We start from the raw sequence: 19,984 nt of genomic DNA on the forward strand, positions 1-19,984 counted from the left end.
AGGCCCGCGGGCCAAATCCGGCCCCTTGCAGATTTTCATCCGGCCCGCATATCTATTTAGGTTCACAATAAATTTCGGCACACCTAGTTTTGCCGATGCTTCTTATTGCAAGATATGTTGTTCTATTCTTAGTTCCTGATGTGAAGCACTTTGGATACCTGCTGGTTGTTGTAAAGCGCTATACAAATAAATTTGTATTGATTGATTGATTGATGCTTTTGGCGCGTTTTTTCCCCACATTTTTTAAGTTGTTTTCGTTAATTTTTTCTGCCTTTTTTCTATGATGGCTAAGGAACCTTTTTTTTAGGGCTTTATGTCGACCAAACTGTAAGGGAGAAGACTTTATAAGACATGCAATAACACAGTCAAAGATATTTGACTTTTTCCAAAATGAAAGCATGTCAATAAACTCTAAATGTCTGGCCCTTGATGGGATTCTTACTTTCCAACGTGGCCCTTAGTGAAACTGAGTTTGTCACTACTGACCTAGAATAAAAGAAGAACTGAAAATGAGACAGCAGAGTGCTGGTAGTTTTCCATCTCTCAGTGCAGATAACTGTGACAAATCACCTACAAGAGATTTTATGGATGTGTGTGCTATTTGGGAATTTGGTGATTGCTAATATTGTTTCAGCAACAACAACAAAAACAACGCTTTTGGAAGAAGAGGCCCTGCTTGACAGAATTCTGTGGGAACATATTAATACAGAGTACGGAGCTTCTTTCTCCACCAGAGGGAGCCACAGTGCAGTTTTTCTGAAGTAAAAATAAATAAATAAATAAACCATGATACATCAGTCTGAACTGAAAAACCCGAGCGAGCCTGGAAACTTTCAAGGTGTGATTAGAGTTACTGTACTCCTGAGCACGGTTCAAAATGTACTTTCTCGTCCACCAGCCAAATGGCTAGTGAAGGTTCACATTTCACCAGCCACTCAAAAGATAACCATTGTTTTTTGGGCTGGTGAGTGAAGCAAATCTACCAGCCACTTGCATACTTTACAAGCGTTTGGCTGGTGAATGGAGCTCATTTTGTACCCTGCTCCTGAGCAATATAAGCCATTATGGTACAACACAATAAATTAATCTCTACCTGAACTTCTGTCTGCTTCGTGAATAATGTATTAATTCATTTGTATAGTGTCAACAACATTTGCAGACTACAAAGAGTATTAATATTTAAGCAAAGGGCACAGCTTATAGATGATTTATTACAACAAAATGAGTCTGAATGGTTTAAGCAATCATAAGAATCATTCAGCAACAGAAGTCCTTCAGAAAGTACATGGTTTTCCTTTGGAGCACCCTGCCACTATAGTAACAACTGTACATGTGCAAAAGAAGCGGATTTTACTTTGAATCGTGCCATAATGTCAACGTAAAATAACCTCTGAAATATCATCATTCATTATTAATAAGATTTTCCAAAATCGTCCACTAAAACACAGTTAATCGAGCATATCAAATCCTACACCAAGTGCACAAATAAATTTAAAAAAGCACTATTCTACTGCATGGAAAGCCCAGTTTTATGAAAAGTTTCCAGCGGTAAAATACTGAGTGCAGTGGAATCCACTGCTGAATTCCAGCGGTAGACCATCTATCATGTGGCAGGTTATAAACAGGCACCTCTACACGTCTTCATGGAGGTGGGAACATTTTGAAAATAAGCTATTATTATGGTATTATCAAGCTACAGACACTGAAGGTGTGTAACATAATGCTAGGTTACAGGTGGGCTAAGATTTAAGCTTCTTTCACAAAGAGGTTTGCAAGTTTGCATAACATTCACACTTATCAACATCTACCTTTAGTCACAATGTCGCACTCATCTACTACATGTACGGTTTATTTTCCTAATACATATGAAGAACCTCCATTAGAGAGATTCATCTTTATGGCGGAACTGGAGCTTAAATAATTAGCCAATTCACGGATTGGTTAATCGACAATAAAACACATTATGTAGTTTCAGGTTCTCAAATGCGAGGATAAGCTGCTTTTCTTTGTCATATGTCACAGTGATACACAGCGTTTTGGACTTTAAACATGAACCGATTAATTGAAAATTTTAGTTGCAGCCGTAGTCAGAACAAACCCATATGTTGCGAGATGATGTATCTGTGGCAATCAGCGGTCTCAGCTAAGTACAGTGTCAATACAGGCACAGTAGGAACTGGAACTGCCAGTGCAAAGTTGGAAGTACCTTTAAATACCAAGAATACCACAAAACAGGTAGAACTGGACACATTATAACAGGTTAATGAGTAATGTGTTGTATGTACTAGATAACAGGCTGTAAACTATGCAGAAATGGCCACCTCCTCAAACTAACTGATGTGTATCAGACTACGGTGTCTTACCTTTCTCTGATGAAGTCTGTCAACTCCTTGGAGGATATTTGGCCATGCTTCATGTTATGGTAGAGCACATCAAAGCCATTGTTTTTGTCACCCTGCATTTTAGAGAGAGAAAAAAAAAAAAAAAGGAATGCAGACAGATCAGTCACCGGAACAAGCACCAAGTCTAACAAACAACAATACCTCGGGTGACCTTACCCTGATGGCTTTTTGTACAAGCAGCATTCTCATTGTCTGCATAGCATCCAGCTGCGTTTGCAGCAGCCTCTGGTCAACCATACTCATCTTTGCCATGTTTGAGAGTAATGGATGTTAAAAAAAAAAATCTGCAGCTCAAGCGAATAATGTAATATAATGTATGAGACAGCCAGATAACGGTCGGTCTGGCTGTCTGTCTGTCTGTGTTGCCGTAACCATGCGACTTGGTAACTGGTGTCCAGTTGCATGATGCTTTAAAAAATGCAGGTACCTCTGAATAATTCATATGAATGAAAAATGTTGTGTTTACATTAAAAGGAAAACATGAATGACCATACCCTTATATTACTGATATAGTGAGTGACACTCTACTACTACTACTACTACTACTACTACTACTACTACTACTACTAACAATAATAATAATAATAATAATTATTATTTTTATACTGCTTTGGCATATTTATATACTCAACGATGGCTTACATGGTAAACAGAACACAGAAAAATAAATATGACAATGAACAAAACATAAATTGAATTGCAGTTTACAGCAAGTAAACCAATCTCAATGAATTGAAAGTAGAGATGCACAGATTACAACTTTCTAGGCCGATTCTGATTTCTGATTTTCAGTAGTTAGCCCAGCCGATACCGATTTTAGCCGATTCCGATAAAAAAATTTCTAACCACTTTACAGCACACGCAAATATTTATTTTCTATCTTTTCTTTAATAGAACATTTTGCACAGAACATAGAAATTTTTTTTAACAGATAATGGATCACTATAAATAGAACTATATAAATTACTCCTGGTGTGGGAAATTCACACACATCTAAAGTGCAATGTTAGAACCATTTCCTTCTTCTTCGCGGAAAAGTTGAGAGAAAGGGAAAAAGAGACTGTGCTGTCGCGTCTGTGTGTCCTTGAGAACTGTAACTCATATAACTTGTGTTGTCAGTTAATTGTAGCATTGACTGGCATGAAATCGGCATATGTCAGACTGACCTGCCGTCGCCGCTCATGGCCGAGCACGTGAAAACCGGCCAATTCCGGTCACCGGCCGGTCTATCGGTGCATCTCTAATTGAAAGTGCAAAATTGCTCGTAGGTTTTAAGTGAGCTGTGTGTAGGTGTATGTTACGTATGTCTAGAATGTATGCCTGGGCTTTATATACATTTGCATCCATTATAGTGACTTTATATGTGGGCTCTTAGTGGGTCAGTCATATTATTATGTATATCATACTAGTCTCGCTTTGCCAGACCTTCCTTTACAGCGCTGCGGAGGAGGGTCTGGCTAGTCCACACAGCATTCCGGGATTGGAGAAAAACGTGCTCTGATTTATTGGCCTTTCTTTAGCCAATCACAATATTCATGGGCGGCGCTAAGCTCAGAACACAGAGCCACGGTGCCGCTGCAAAATAGCCTCAGGAAGGAACTTGTTTTGATGGAACATGTGTACGATTGGACACTCAAATTGGACAGATAGTCTAGCTAGCTGTCTGGATTTACCCTGCAGCGATCTGAGGAGCAGTTAACCATAGTCCTCATAAATCCACCGGAGTTCAAAATACCAACACAAAGAAAGCGGAATGTACTGAAAATACAGCCGAAAAGAGTGAAATCCGGTAACATAGCAATCCAGGAAGTGGAGCGTCGTGGGTATAGACAATTGACTTACTGACCAGTCCTTATACATATGGTGTTTTGTTGCATTACTTTTATTCAATGCTGTATTGCTGATTGCATGTCTACATCTCTTCGGCTCAAACATTAATACAAATTTGCTCACAAAAAAAAAAAAGATGAACATTTTCTTAAATTATCTTCATCTATCACTAAGCTACCTCCTGTATTAGAGTGTGACCAATCACTCAGCCAGGCCTGACAGTCAATATTAGCTTATTGCAGACATGAGTAACAAGAAATTGGAGAAAATTGAGTTGGAGGTAATAAAACACCATTATATACCTATCCAGCAGAAGAAGCGCTGAGAAGTTGATATTATCGGTTTAATGTTCCGCAGATTATATATTATATTCATTATATATATATATATATATATATATATATATATATATATATATATATATATATATATATATATATATTTCTTTTAATTACTATAGTCTGATATATTGCTATCAGATTTTTTTTTTTGAACTCCAGTATCGGCCGGGCTGTCTCCTGTATAATAAAAGACTCTTATATAAAATGCTAGGACTGATAAGATAGTTGGCCCATGTACACTGTAGGCAGCATCATCATATAATAAAATTCATTAATGAACTTTACTATTAGATAAGACTTCTCGGTTTGGTGCTGTGTTTGTAGTCCACACAAGAGCTACATTGGTTTGGAAATCAATTATGGTCCTGACCCTACCTAGGCATGGGCAGATATAAGATTCTGACAGTATAAGCTTCAAGAAAAATATCAGTTTCAAAGTATTGCGGTATGTATATTTCAGCTTTAAAATGTATTTTTTTTAAATGTCTGGGTAAAAAACAACAACTTTTTTCCATTGTCCACAGTGTATTTTATTTTTAAACACACTGCACACTGGCAGGGAGAGGGATTTCTAAACTGCACTTTCTGTCCTTGACCTCTCAGAAAATAGGCCCATGCCTAACCCTACCTCAGTGTCTGTCTGTCTACAACAGTACGGCTGACAGGTCGGTCATCAGAGCAACACTATTTTAAGCAGGGGCCACTTATTCTTAACACACCTTCAACTCAAACGCCTTTGTGTCACTTCTGAGAAGAGAAGAAGAAGAATCACTTTTCTTCCTCATCGCCCTCCATTAGGCTGTTTCTTCAATGAGGGAGGAAACATCCAAATCATGGCTGAGAGCACAGATAGACAGCAACATGACTCAACTACTCACCAACAGATTTACAATAACAGCCACTGAATTAATGGTTATGATTGTAATGGTTTGGGACATCTTGTTAGGAAAATGGTAAAATATATTAAATTCTGCTGATCAGTATGTAGAGGAAGCACTTGCTATAGCCAAATGAAGACAAATAAGGAAACTCGTACTTTTACTAAAACATGAAGTCAACATGATGACACCGCTGTTCACAGCTGCTCATCCTCATTCTTGTCTAAATCGGCGAGCCAACTTTGTTTCACCCCAACCCGAGACTGTCACTGACACATACTTGGTTCCTGGAGCAATCCACTGTCAGCGCTTTGGTACACCGTATCAGCTGATATTTCAAAGGTTATTTTTCATTGGCATTATGGCACGATTCAAAGTAAAATCAGCTCTAACAAACCCTTGTTTTCCCACATTGACAGAGATGAAAGGTCAGGACGTTTGTGTCAAAATGAAGCTCGGGGGTAGCTCTGTATTGACAGAGCAAATAGACATTAAAATGGAAAGCATCCCTCTCTAGGCAACAGCTCACTGGCCTACATTCTAACCGTAGACTGTGAAAATAAGTGCTTCCTGTTGGAACAAGATAACTATAAGAAAAGTACAAGTTTAGCAATTACCCTGCCTGCAGCATGACATGCAAACTACTGCACGCGATGGATGTCAAGACAGGAAGGTAAGACACAGACCATAACAATTAACCTTACATAACCCCTAGGCAGTAGCTCAGTCTGTAGGGACTGTGGACTGGTAGCTGGAGAGGTGCCAGTTCACCTCCTGGGTACGGCCAAGGTGATCTTGAGCAAGGCACCGAACCCCCAACTGCTCGGGGCGCCTGTCCATCGACAGCTGCAGCCCCCTCGCTCTGACATCTCTCCATTAGTGCACGTATAGGTACTGAGCATGTGTGTGTATTTCAATCCGGCTTTGTATTACAGGCCTGTGTGTGATGTGTATTCTAACAACAGAGTGAAAAAACATTGTAATTTCCCTTGCGGGATTAATAAAGTATAACTTATTATTATTATTATTATTATTATTATTATTATTATTATTATAATAATAATATGCTGCCTAAACCAGTGGTGGATGAAGTATTCAGATTCTATACTCTGTTACTAAGTAAAAGTCATGCATTGTAGCTTAAGAAAAGCTATGAGCAGGAAAACATATTAAAGGGGTGATAGAATGATTATATAGGGTATTTTACACTGTTCCTTAAGGTCTCCTAATGGGGTATGTAACATTGGTTGGGCTGAAAATTGCCCGAATGATATTTTATTAGGCCCTTAACTACCCTGTGAATATGGCTCTATTTGGAACAAGAGCTTTTCTTCCAAATATGGTATGCTCATGAATATTCAGAATGAGCTACGCGCTGATTGGTTTGAGCAAACTACATAGAAACACATGGGAGACTCTCATATTTCAGACACTGCAAAGTTATACATTGTTTATCGGGCTATTTCGTCATTAAATTCACTTCTGATACTTTTTTAAGGGAGAAATCAACTATACAAAGCTTAAATATGGGCCGTTTTACGAAAATTGATGGCTAATTGCAAATTTGGTAAGACTGTGTGTCGGAGTTCAGCCGCCGGTGCTGCCTCTTCGCCCGGCCTGCCTTCCTTCACAGACCCCGGCCTGCTATGAGGTACTTGGAGCTCGGTCACGGCTGCAGCCCACAGCAGGGACTACCAACACCGCTGCCCTGACAGAGCTCCAGGGCCTTCAACTCCCCTCTTCCTCTCCCTTCTCCGTTGTGTGAGAGTGAGAGCGCCGTCAGCGAGCTTGTTACACCAGCAATCTGTTACCACATGTCACGCCACTTATACAAAATCTAATTAAAGGTCTTATAAAGCTAACAACGGTGTCCGATTTCAAGTTAATGAATATTTGTGAAGACAAAGTGTTTTGTTAGCTGTGACTGTCCCTTCAATCCTAGCTATGTGTAGCTACAAACCACGGATAGTTAGTTAGCTTCCTTTTCGCCTTAATTCGATTATATTTACAGTTTGAATTTCGTCACGCCACTTACACAAAATCTAAATATATGTCTTATAAAGCTAACAACGGTGTCCGATTTTAAGTTAATGAATATTTGTGAAAACTAGGTGTTTCGTTAGCTGCGACTGTCCCTTCAATCCTAGCTATGTGTAGCTACAAACCACGGATAGTTAGCTTCCTTTTTGCCTTAATTCAATTATATTTACAGTTTGAATTTCGTCACGCCACTTACACAACATCTAAATATATGTCTTATAAACCTAACAACGGTGTCCGATTTCAAGTTAATGAATATTTGTGAAGACTAGGTGTTTCGTTAGCTGTGACTGTCCCTTCAATCCTAGCTACAAATCACGGATAGTTAGCTTCCTTTTCGCCTTAATTTGAGTATATTTACAGTTTGAATTTCGTCACGCCACTTATACAACATCTCCCTAAAGGTTTTATAAAGCTAACAACGGTGTCCGATTTCAAGATAATGAATATTTGTGAATTCCAGAGGAATTCTAAGAGGAGGCTAGCTAGCTCTCATTGATAGAGCTACATCCAGCCGCAGGCTCTATCAATGAGACTCGCGGACAAGCGGCGTTTATTTCCCCAATAGTTTGTTTAAATAACTCAACACATTATAATTACACACATTAAAAGATTAACTGGAACCTGTGGTAACAGATTGCTGGCGTAACAAGCTCGCTGACCGTGCTCTCACTCACACACACTAGCTAGCAGAAAGAGGGGAGCTGCAAGCCCTGGAGCTCTGTCAGAGCACCAGCGTTTAGTAGTCCATTATACAAAAAACGGTGACTTTGCGCGGGTATGGAGTGCTGTGGGCTGCCAGTCGTGACGGAGCTCCAAGTACCTCAGAGCAGGCCGGGGTGTGTGAAGGAAGGCAGGTCGGGCGGCGAGGCAGCAACACAGGCAGCACCGGCAGCTGAATTCCGACACACAGTTGGACAAAATTTGCAATTAGCCATCCATTTTCGTAAAGTGGCCCATATTTGAGCCTTACATAGTTGATTTCTCGCATAAAAAAGTTTCAGAAGTGAATTTTGTAATGGAATAGCAGAGATATGCGCGACCTAGATTCTGAAGACTACCTGATCTCAGGTCAGTTGTGTAGCCTATGTAAATGTTGGGGCGTGACCGTTCTCTTAATGCACCCATGGGCTGACAAAGGTTCCGGTTTTTGGGAGGTTGACGTCAACTTCCAGCTTTGTTGGGATTCGCCCGTTTTCAGCGGCAGTTTCAAAATATGAGATTTTCATAGTAAAGGGGTGTCAGTGGGACTTTGAGCTTCTATGTATGTCCTATTTACCCACCGAACTGTCGTTATTCAACAATGACAGGGTAAAATCGGTTTTGCATTCTATCACCCCTTTAAAGTAAAAGTACTCAATGCAGAAAAATCCTCACATTTTAGAATCTGGAAATGATCAAAACATTTCTGTCAATCAACCACGTGTTAAATCGGCTCATCATTTCAGCTGGACATGTAGGCCTATATATTGCTGTGTACAATATTTCCCTCTGAAATGTAGTGGAGTAGAAGGAGAAAGTGGCCTGAAAAGAAAAGACTCAAGTAAAGTACAAGTACCTCAAATTGGTACAATACTTGAGTAAATGTACTTATTTACATTCCACCACTGGCCTAAAATGAAAGAAACACAAAGGGAGACACACATTGACAATTGGCCACTCGGTCGCCAAAACTGGGAAGTGACAAAAGTGAGCAAAACCACGCGGCTCCAAACAGAGCAGAACAGGAAGTGAGTCCATTCTGTGCACCAACTGTGCTCATGTGGAATGGGATATCAATGAATACAAAATTTTAAAAAATAGAAACAAACACAGGAAACAGCTCTGGGCGTTTTGGACTTTTCAGCAGGTTACAATACTGGAATTCTGCAAAACATAATGCTACGGCGCAGTAGGCAAGAATATAAAGACATCGCCTTAGCTAGTTTAGGATTGTACAAGTACATCCTGAGCAGTGGCAGGGAGAAGTGATACTGGAGTGGAGAAACTATGTCCTCCTCTGGACACTCATTGATGAAAGCCCTGTACTGGGTGTTTAATATTCTAACCACACATGGATGTGACATTCAGAAGTACTCATTATGCTTGGATTTAGATGGAGAGGTTTTTAACTCCCCGTCCCACCCAATGGGGAGGAGAACATGCTGAGAGGGTTAGCAAACATGTCAATCAAGGTTTGTTTGGAAAAAATAGAAGCACAGTTTGCAGCTGAGACAGCTTCCAACAGACTGAGAGTTCATGAAAAAAGGAAGAGAGTGAACAGTGCCAGTTGTCCAATATTCAGTCTGTGTCAATACCATCGCTGACAGAATCCCTCAATAAGCACAGACAAGACGAGCTTTGATGGAAAAAGCAGCAACCTCACTCGCTGTTAAATGCAGAATTTAATATTGAGAATCAATTCATCATTTAAGTAATTTTTCAAGCAAAAACACCAAACATTCCCTTGTTCTATCTTCTCAAATAACTGTCACATAAGACATCTTTTCTTTGTCTCCAGTGACGGTAAACCTTACCATCTTTGGGTTTTCACACGGCTGGTCACACGAAACAAGCAATTGAAGGCGTCAACTTGGGCTATGGGCATTTTTCACTAGTTTCTGACATTTGAAGGATCAAACAATTAATTGACAATCAAAGTAGGCTAATCGTAACTTTCAGCCCTATTTAACATGTTCATCTTTTGTCTGGTCTTTGTCCACATACCAATACACATAATAAAATAACCGAAATCCCAAAGGACACTTTACAATCTAGTCTCATATCAAGATATAGCCTATGATATTATATATATATATATATATATATATATATATATATATATATATATATATATATATATATATATATATATATATATATATATATATATATATATACACACACACAACCGGTCAAAAGTTTGGGGTCACTTAGAAATTCATTCCACTCCATTATAGACAGAATACCAGCTGAGATCAGTTGCATAGAGAAGAAAAAAAGGCTTCGTGGCTGATCTTTATTGCAATTTCTACATTGCCCATTATGAGCAACCATTCATCCAATGTTCCAATGGCACATTCTGTTTACTAATCTGATATCATTTTAAAAGGCTAACTGAGAAAACATTGAAGAACCCTTTTGCAATTATGTAAGCACATAATGTAATCTGAAAACTGCTGGCCTGGTTAAAAAAAACAATGCAACTGATCTCAGCTGGTATTCTGTCTATAATGGAGTGGAATGGAAACGTCTAAGTGACCCCAAACTTTTGATCGGTAGTGTATGTGTGTGTGTGTGTATATATATATACTGTATATTGCCCAGTAAGTTATTTTAATGACCTGACGTAAACATGAGACGCAGGAAGTGGTATAATGAAATAGCCCAGTTCAAGTCTGTGTACCATGAAGCCATGGCCAGAAAACAAACCACAGACTGCTTTCAAAATACACACTGCATTGTGTTTTCACAACAATAACATCAGTGTAATAATTACAGAGTAAAACGAACACAAAAAGAAACGGTTAAACGGCTACCATCTTGAATCCGAAAAGCCACCTTAAAGAACAGATAAACAAAACCACAGTGCTGCAGTTTATCATGTAACATCTGCCGGGCAGAGGAGGCGAGGAATTCACTCTCTTTCTGTTAGAGTGTAATACCAGGCATTTCAACATCCTGTGTGCGTAGGGAATCAAGTGTTTATTGCCTGACAGGCAGTAATGCAACCCATGACACGGAGAGAGCTCTGGTTATCTTTCCATAAATATACTGCCTTCTTCTCCGAACAATAAAAGATAAACTAACTTCGAGGGTCTCTCAAAAATTCCACAAATTTTAGTATGTTGATATATTGTTTTATTCACAAGGTAGTCTGCATCGAGGGCTACAGCTAATGAGTATTTTCATAATCTTCCCAATTCTTTTCCCAAATAGTCAATTAATCATTTAAAATATAGAAAATTCACATCACAATTTCTTAAAGTCCAAGGTGAAGTCTTCAAATGGCTTGTTTTGTCCATCAACAGTCCAAATCCTTAAAATACTGAGTTCACTACAAAGAAAAGCCGCATGTCCTCTCAATTGAGAAGCTGGAGCTGGGCGATTATTTAGAATTTTTGTTTAAAAAGAAATGACCAAACAATTATTAAAACGGTTGCCAATTATTTTCTGTCAGTCGACTAATCAATTGACCATTTCTCCCTGCATCCATTCAGAGATAGTTTTTCAGTAAACAACAGTGACTGCCATGTAACCTACATGCTTTACACGACATGTCTATAAGACATTATGCAGAATAGGATCCAGTAAATAAGATTTGCAGAAAATAAAATATTACACATACATCTTAAAAAGCATAAGAGCTAGGTCACTGTTAAATAAAATATATTGCTATGCAGGCCGCAAAGTGGAACTACTTTACAAACCAACCTAGTTCTCTTAACTTGCAAAGAGAACTAACAAAAAAATACTTTGTCATGGCCGTTGAAGTCACTGCTGTAGTACTGCATTCATCACATAATGGTGCAAAATGTATCATAGGTAGCCGAGGTGTGCTTTAGGAAGTCTTGGTCATATAATTTCCACTAGCAGCTAGTAAACAGGAAACAATCAGGTGTGTCCCAGCTGACATGACTCCTGTATGCTCAGGGAAAAGCAGTGGAAAGAAGTATGACTGCACACTTTCACTGAGGAATTTAAGAATAGCTAAACCAGACTCCCTCGCTCCAGACAAGACTGACTGTAAACGATAGCCTGGTGTAGCTGCAGACCCCAGACCCCAGAGCACAGAGCGGGTAGACAGCACGGTGACATCAGAGTCTGTCACAGCACGCCAACACACAGCGTAATAAGTATGTGGTAAGCACACACACAGGCCAAGCTTTGTTGGTGGCAAAAAGTTATTATGTAGAAGAACGTCACCACTACTTACAGTTAGGGATGTGACATCAAGTGTCTGGCTGCTGGCTACATCCCAGAACAGGTTGATTTATCAATACTTTTGACCCATTTAAGCACCACTAAATCCAGCTTACAATAGGAGTTCATGAGACACAAGGCAGTCAAATCAATAGGGAAGGATTTCTGTTTCAAGCTAAAACAAAAGTCAATGTTGACCAAAACCAAAACCTGTTCTCCCTAGAGGGACCGTAACCTCGCAACTCAATCCCACTACAAAACTCAGCAGGGCCTTCCTCTAAAGACAAAGATTAAGCGAGCAATTTGGTCATTTGTGCAAATTGAAAGAAAATGTATCACCATCATGCATCTCTTCTTACTTCAGTCACTGCCGTATTATTGCAACAGTTCACATCAGACCATAACTTGTGCGGGTGTTACTGTGAAACTTGCATACAGTGTGAGAACCTATTAGACCACACACACACACACACACACACACACACACACACACACACACACACACACACACACACACACACACACACACACACACACACACACACACACACACACACACACACACACAGGAGAAGAAGGCCATCCCGGCCGGGGCTGTTGGCTGTATCAACACTGTTTGCTTATCACATTGCCATCTGATTTTCCCATGCCATGCTGGAGGCTGACAGACTCCACATTAAACATAAGCTCATCATAGATGTGGGACAAAAAACTAGAGCATTAGGCCAACTACCTGCTGCCTTGTTTTTACTTGACATAGCCTACTAATCCACTGCCTGAGACATGTGGGGACAGTTACACATTCAAACTTCCATCAACAAGCCACAGTGAACTAGCTTACTCATGCACATTCCACACAGAGAAAAAAAAAAAAAGGGAAATGGACATTTAAGACTTGCACATAAATGTATTGAGCGGAAACGTTGCAGCCAGTGACCAATCAAGTGCTGCAACTTTGACAGACGACATGGCAGTAGTATGTCTGGCTCCTAATTCCTAAAGAACTAGTTTATTAGTTTATTCAGCTGAGGGGAGAGCCATGCCAAGATTACATACAATGCCACTAATAAACAAAAATGCCTCTTCTTAGAGTACAGAGTGAAAGAGCGTAGAGTGGGGACAGGTATATACTCCGGCATGCTGTGCAAAAGTGAAGCCTGATGTGTGTGTGTGTGTGTGTGTGTCTGCTTGTGGTGATGATTTGTAGTCAAGTCAAAGGGAAATGGATGAATCCCCTAATGCCAAGTGTGTGTGTGTGTGTGTGTGTGTGTGTGTGTGTGTGTGTGTGTGTGTGTGTGTGTGTGTGTCCTGCATGTTAAACACACAGCTGATCTTTGCCATCACTGGATTCTCTTGTGTCCCACAGTGCAGGGCACAAAGGGCAGATTGAAGAATCAAGAGTGTCTAGGGCTCGAGGCTCTCCTCTTTTCCATTTAGTTAATGATGAAGTCTCCTTTAGAAAAAGGCTTTGGAGGTTGACAGCACTGTACTTTTCTAAATTACTTTGCTTAATATAATTTTCAGTAACAAAGCAGGATATTCTTTCCAGCTTTTACCACCTGGAAATGAGGTCAACTGAGGTTAAAAACCAGAGCTGTTTCCCACCTTAGGGAAGACAGGGATGCATTATGAATGGTGGCTATTTGACAGTACTTTGATACAATTGCAACAGCCTACAAACTAGACATGTATGAACTCCTCATTCAACACATCATCACTAAATCTATACTAAATGTAAAATAGATATGTTTTGACAGCATGAAATTGCAGCATTGCATTTCCAAGAGCTGTAATTGCACCTGATCATAGATAGTTAAAGGAGCAAAGCAATAACACATGTATAAGCGTATATCTCCCATATTCAGTCTCCCCATTTACTTATGGTTATTGTCCATTACCCCTTGTATTGGGGTGGTTAACCAAGGGACCACAACATTTATAAAAGTGACACAATATATGATTAAAAAATCCAAATTATGACCCATACTTGCAGCAGTGGTAATAGTGCAATACATGACCTTATCTTTTAGAGTTTAGAGAAAGAGAGAGAGAAAGAGAGAGCAGCCCTAATGAAGCTGGCGTTGTTTTCACCTTTAGTAACACTGCCTTTATGGCTTTAGTGGTTCTGGGGGGAAAAAGCAATAAAAGAAAAAAAAAAAAAAGACAGATAGGTTGGTAGCGGATGAAATTAATATCAGCGAGACGGGCAAATTTACTTCTCAACCTGCAATAACATACCGTGGCCACGTCAAATCGGAAACGAAATGACCTCTCGGAAGTACATTAGACAACACTGTACACAGCGTAATAGTAATACATGCACTACAGCAGTGGCCATAGAAAAATATAAGCTAAATGTCCAATACAATATGAGAGAGCTTTCGTGTTTTTAAAGCTGTTCTCTAACTTACTAAACATCTGGCCTCTCACCGAAACTTTATTACGGAAGAAAATGACGCGAACGGCCAAGGGCTATGACTGACAGCCGAAACGTCCAATGACATTCATGGAACTGACCATAAACATTCCAAGCAATCCGGAGAGAGCCAATTAGCGGGAGCAAGGGTGTTTTCGTTGAGGTTTCATGTTAGATAGGTTTACAGAGGCCCAAACCCCGGGGTGGCAAAATAATAATCGCCGATGAAAATGATCGATAGCCGGGGGGCTGCTGACCAGTAGCCTAGTCTGGCGGCACCGGACACCGCCTGTTCAGCGGCAGGAAGCTTCACGCCTCTATAACGTGAATAGTACTTGATTCCTGGCTGACAAGAACATGATAGGGAGGGAACACAGCAAGAGAATAATAAGGAATAGCACCGGTGTAAACACCGTGAATAAAAACACCACCTACCCAGAAATTCTCTAGGAAGTAGGGCGTTATCATCTTGTTTTATTCCTCTTCACCGTAACTCTGGAATTTGTTGTAATGCAACTTTTAAAGCGTAAATCATCCAGCGTCCTCCCCCAGTTTCTGTTCTATCTGCCTTTCCCCGTTTTCCTTCTCTCCCCTTTCTTCTCCCTCCCCACCTACAGACTCCACCTCCACCACTCTGCTGTATTGCGTCTCTCCCCTATGGTTTCTTCCCGTAGAAATGTAGACTTTTTGGTGGACGAAACAGCGCTACCAATGGCGGTAAATGCAAACGACTGGCCGTCGCTGTGTAAAGTGCTGCCTTCAAGTGATCCGCGTCAACTTATGCACTCGTTTAGACTGAACATGTTGCAGCGGCACATTGAGGAGGATAAGCTGCGAAACATAATTACTCTTTCAATTCTTTGAAAACAGAAAACGCGAAAACAAACATACGCCGGACTACAGAAATACACACAATACCCATAATGCTAAATTAAATCATATAATATTATGTTCCAACCCAGCTGTGAACACAACTTCGTATCTATTTAGGCTTATTTTATGCAGGTGTGCATTAATTAGTACAACTTTTGGCCGCCAAAAATGATAGTTTGACCGACAGGGATCTTAGCCAAACATAGATTCATAGATAGGTATAACGAGTTCAAATAGTAGCCTATAACAAGTAGCCAATCGTTTTTCTAGGTGCTATGTATATAAAGTTATTATTATTACTAGCCAAAGAATAAACTTCAGCGTGATACGATGCATTTGTGATGCTGTATTGTCATATTGGCACAGCCTCCATTAAATTTGCGTATTGCGTCTGCACACCTTTAATGGGCCCATCTTAAGATAAATTAGTGTTTGTGTGCGATGCATTTGGTGACCAGAGTTGTACTGACAAATGTTCTAGCTTCATGCATGTATGACACATATGGTGAAATTATGTAGATCTGTTGTTGAATACAGTTATGTACAGTACAGTAAATTGCTATCTAATTGTGTTGTTTGCATGAATGATAACAGTCATCTATCTCAAGAAATATGAGGGGGGAAACACATTTTTAAATAAAGCTACCTTTATCCTGCTAAAACATATTTTATGTGGGGGAGGGCTATTGCCTCAGGCTCTTCCTGCAATGGTTACAGGAAGAACTTGATACGTGATCGTTTTTAAAGACCTATGATGGAAAGTTTAATTGTAATCACACACTACACCCAGATTGTGGAACCTGTATGCAAAGTCAAATGCGGCACTAAAATGAAGCTGGAATCTGAAAAATCCTCAGCAGATAAGACAGGACAAGCCACTGAGACACAGTTAGATACTCAACATCTCTACCACCTCCATGTTTCCTTGCATGCTAATATTGTGCAGCTGCAGCAGGAAAAGTGCTCTACAAAATTAGAGAACATACAAGACAAAATGCCCATAAATAATGTAAACAATTTATTGGAACAATGTACAGATTCAAGCAATGGTAACCAGTCACATCCACTATATCATCTTACAAATATTACAAAATTACTACAGTACAATATAGATTCTTTGCATGATCCAAAATATTTGGTGGCCCCAAAAGTATTACTTTTTTTTTCCTTAATTCAGCAGCTTATTAAAAAAAAAATTCAAATCAGGTCTATCAAAATGATGTTTTTACTTTTATTAGCAAAAAAGATGAAGGCAGATAGTCAATCGAGTTTGAAGGCTAAATGAGAATACAGGAGTTTTTAGACATTCCTTAATATTGTTGGGTGCTTTATAAAATACACATTTTCAATAAAGCTTCATAGAAGGTCAAACTTATATTTGCAAATTAGGTTTATAATATCTTTATGAGTTGTCAACCTACTTCTTTGCTTTTAAATTAGGTGTTACCTGTTTCTTTAGAGTCAGTAAACTGTAGATCTATTGCAAAACACCAACAGAACCTCAAAGTATTTGCTCTCAAGGCATTGTGTACACATTACACTAAATGTTTACCATCATCTGATAACAATCACTTTTGACAAAAAGTCCATTAAGTATGTGCAAGTTACCATTTTATTCGTCCCCCCCTGCCTTGCAATTGTAATCACATTTGACAGCTAGCAGTGTTGCACACATATCAACATTAATGTCAATTAACACCCAGGTACCCATTTTTAAGATGAAGTTTTACTAATCTTTAGTTGTTGAGAGGAGATGCATGAAAGCGTACACATTGGGGAAATGATAACAAATAACACTGAACACACACAACCTGAGGTTAACACATAGAAAACACGTATTCAAGTAGTGAAACACAACTACAATGTATAGCAGCAGTCAAGTCAGAAATACAGCACAGTAATGGTGGGGATTGTTTTGCATGTGTTTTGTAGACCTACACACACACACGCGCACACACAGACACACACACACAGACACACACACACACACACACAGACACACACCCCATCAAGCCATGATTACTCCATTTTTTTTGCATGCCAAAGAGCTGGAATGTGACAGACAAAATCACTTCAAAACACAAAACGATGTGGCACATACAAGTATTTGCCTTTGTATTCCATGATGCATTATATCCCGTATTTACTGTTTGCCTCATTAATGTTAACTCTAAAGGATCAGTTATATATTTCGTATTGTGAAAGTTTATCTAAGACACTTTCACAAACTAATAACCCCATTGCATCGAGATACTTAGTAAATGCATTTTAGCAGCAATACTGGATTTATGATCCGTTAACACTAAGGTCATATTCTGAAGGGTTTGGCTACATCATTATCATCATATTTCAAGCACTTGCAATTGAAATGTTAAGTGCATGTTATGTGCATCGCAAAGGGTTAAAATACTGCAGTTATTACTCTGGCCAGCAGAGGAACAAAGACTGGCAGGGCATTAAAAAAAAAATTAAAAAAAAATCTTCTTATCTCTCCAACCCATCATGGAATACATTAAGGCTATCTGTAACTTAAACACGTACACATTTCATAAAATATAACAGCGCAAAAACAACCAGAGACAATAACATTGGTGTAGTTTCACAGTATTTAAAAACTATACATCCAGCTATGGGGTAAAAGTTTAGGGAGAACACTCCAGCAAGATTTATGTGAAGTTATAAAAGTCCCAGTGTTGCAATACATAAATGGTTACTATGTACTTTTTAACCTTTAATTGAAGCTCCCCTCCCTCCCGTAATCCCCTTCCCACTATATGTTGGGCTGTGAGGGGCCACCAACATGCAAGAGATGAAAGTACCCCACAAAACACAACCACCCAAAACATTATACAGTCATCCTCGAGATCATGCTTTAAGCACAAGAAGCCAAACAACCAAGAAGAAAACTTCAGCACATTGAGAAATTAACATATTTAACATTCATTCGATGGACTGCATGGTTCTGAGCGCCAGAGTCACAAAAATCACTAAGACGGGATTTGGGTCGTCGAGTTGTCTCCTACGACTTTCTCCTTCATGAGACTCCAGACAATATAAAGGATCGTAAGCATCTAAAGCTCGCTGATGAACGTCCACGTCACATTCACGCCACGAGACCAGACCGAGAGATTCACTCCGACGTTACACCACAGCCAAGATTTTAAACATCTCCGGAATTCGGTGTGTAAACCCAGTCATGCTACGTTACAGCCGTTTGCCGTAATTATCTGGTAGAGGAAACAAAAACCAAAAAAAAAAACAAAAAAGGTACTGTAAATAGAATTACAAGGTCAAGGAAGAACCTTTTCACACCGCAATGACAGCTGTCAAACGCAACACACACCACTAATGTTCCACAGCTTTTCACGATGATACAAGCATGCTACCTATTCCCAGAAAAGCTGCTCTTAAAAGTGCTCTCCAGTGACATAATAAACAGAGTTTGCCCAGATAAAGAAAAGAAACACTGAAAAAAAAAATGTGATAAGTATATAGGTGATAACTTATTCTTGGTGATATGCAGCATTATAAAATTGTATTCTCCACAGTCGGAGCCACTATGATGCTTTCTTAGCATCAGCTGCTATTTTTAGTTTAAGATATCCTTGTATTTAGAGAAAATACCTCTTCGAGAACCTTTAACTTAACTCAATAAAAAAAAAAAACTTCTACTCCACTGGTAGAATTCAGTCGTTCTGAGAACTACCACATGCCTTTGACCTGGCTGACATGATAATGAATGCCTATCTGCTCTGAAGACCATTTTCTGCACCTTTCAATGTGCAAACTCTTCATCTAACCAAAATCAAAGAGCATAGGCTTCACAGAGTTTTGCAACAAAAAAAAAATATAAACTGAGTTCCGCTTACATTTCTTTTCAGTCGTTCAGGTAACAGAAAATATGTTTGGGGAATAAATGGCAAGAAAAAAAAAAGGTGATAGATTTCATTATTTCTGATTGAGATGTGATAACGTGAATTTTCCTCCCATGATAAGGTTGTTCTGCCAGTCCCTTTCCCCCCTTGCCCGTGCAATGGGGGCACTGAGCACTGCAGCTACCACCTCCCTCCCACCCCGTCCTTCAGGTCAGGGAGGGGTCCGCACCCCCTTCCCTCCCCTCAGCAGGCAGACCCTTCCCCCCAGTAAAGGGTAACATGTTCCCTGGGTAAAAGAGGTTCCCAATATTGTTTCCCATAGTATATGACCTGTGTGGAGAAAGGAGGCCTCATTAGAATGCAACACAATCCTACAACATTTCTTTTTTTTTACTGAAATCACAATGTTTTTCAATTTTCTTTTTCT

The 19,984-nt window shown here is 39.5% G+C and overlaps 2 protein-coding genes across 3 annotated transcripts in view; both read right to left on the minus strand.

Moving 5' to 3' along the window:
- Window positions 1–15,442, minus strand: part of fcho2 (FCH and mu domain containing endocytic adaptor 2) — a 51,544-nt gene extending 36,102 nt beyond the window's left edge. Inside the window, exons 1-2 of the mRNA XM_039780509.1 lie at window positions 15,245–15,442; window positions 2,364–2,455 (exon numbers count right to left, since the gene is read on the minus strand). Of these exons, the coding sequence (XP_039636443.1) occupies window positions 2,364–2,455; window positions 15,245–15,277 (125 nt within the window). The 5' untranslated portion in view covers window positions 15,278–15,442. The remainder of the gene's footprint in view (window positions 1–2,363; window positions 2,456–15,244) is intronic.
- Window positions 15,443–16,685: 1,243 nt separating this feature from the next.
- The window catches only part of tnpo1 (transportin 1), a 29,090-nt gene continuing 25,791 nt past the window's right edge, over window positions 16,686–19,984 (minus strand). For both annotated transcript variants that reach the window (XM_039779909.1, XM_039779910.1), the window contains exon 25: window positions 16,686–19,887. The gene's annotated coding sequence lies outside the window, so the exon portion shown is untranslated. The remainder of the gene's footprint in view (window positions 19,888–19,984) is intronic.

Source organism: Perca fluviatilis, chromosome 17 (assembly GCF_010015445.1).
Source record: "Perca fluviatilis chromosome 17, GENO_Pfluv_1.0, whole genome shotgun sequence".
Classification (NCBI taxonomy): Eukaryota; Metazoa; Chordata; class Actinopteri; order Perciformes; family Percidae; genus Perca; species Perca fluviatilis.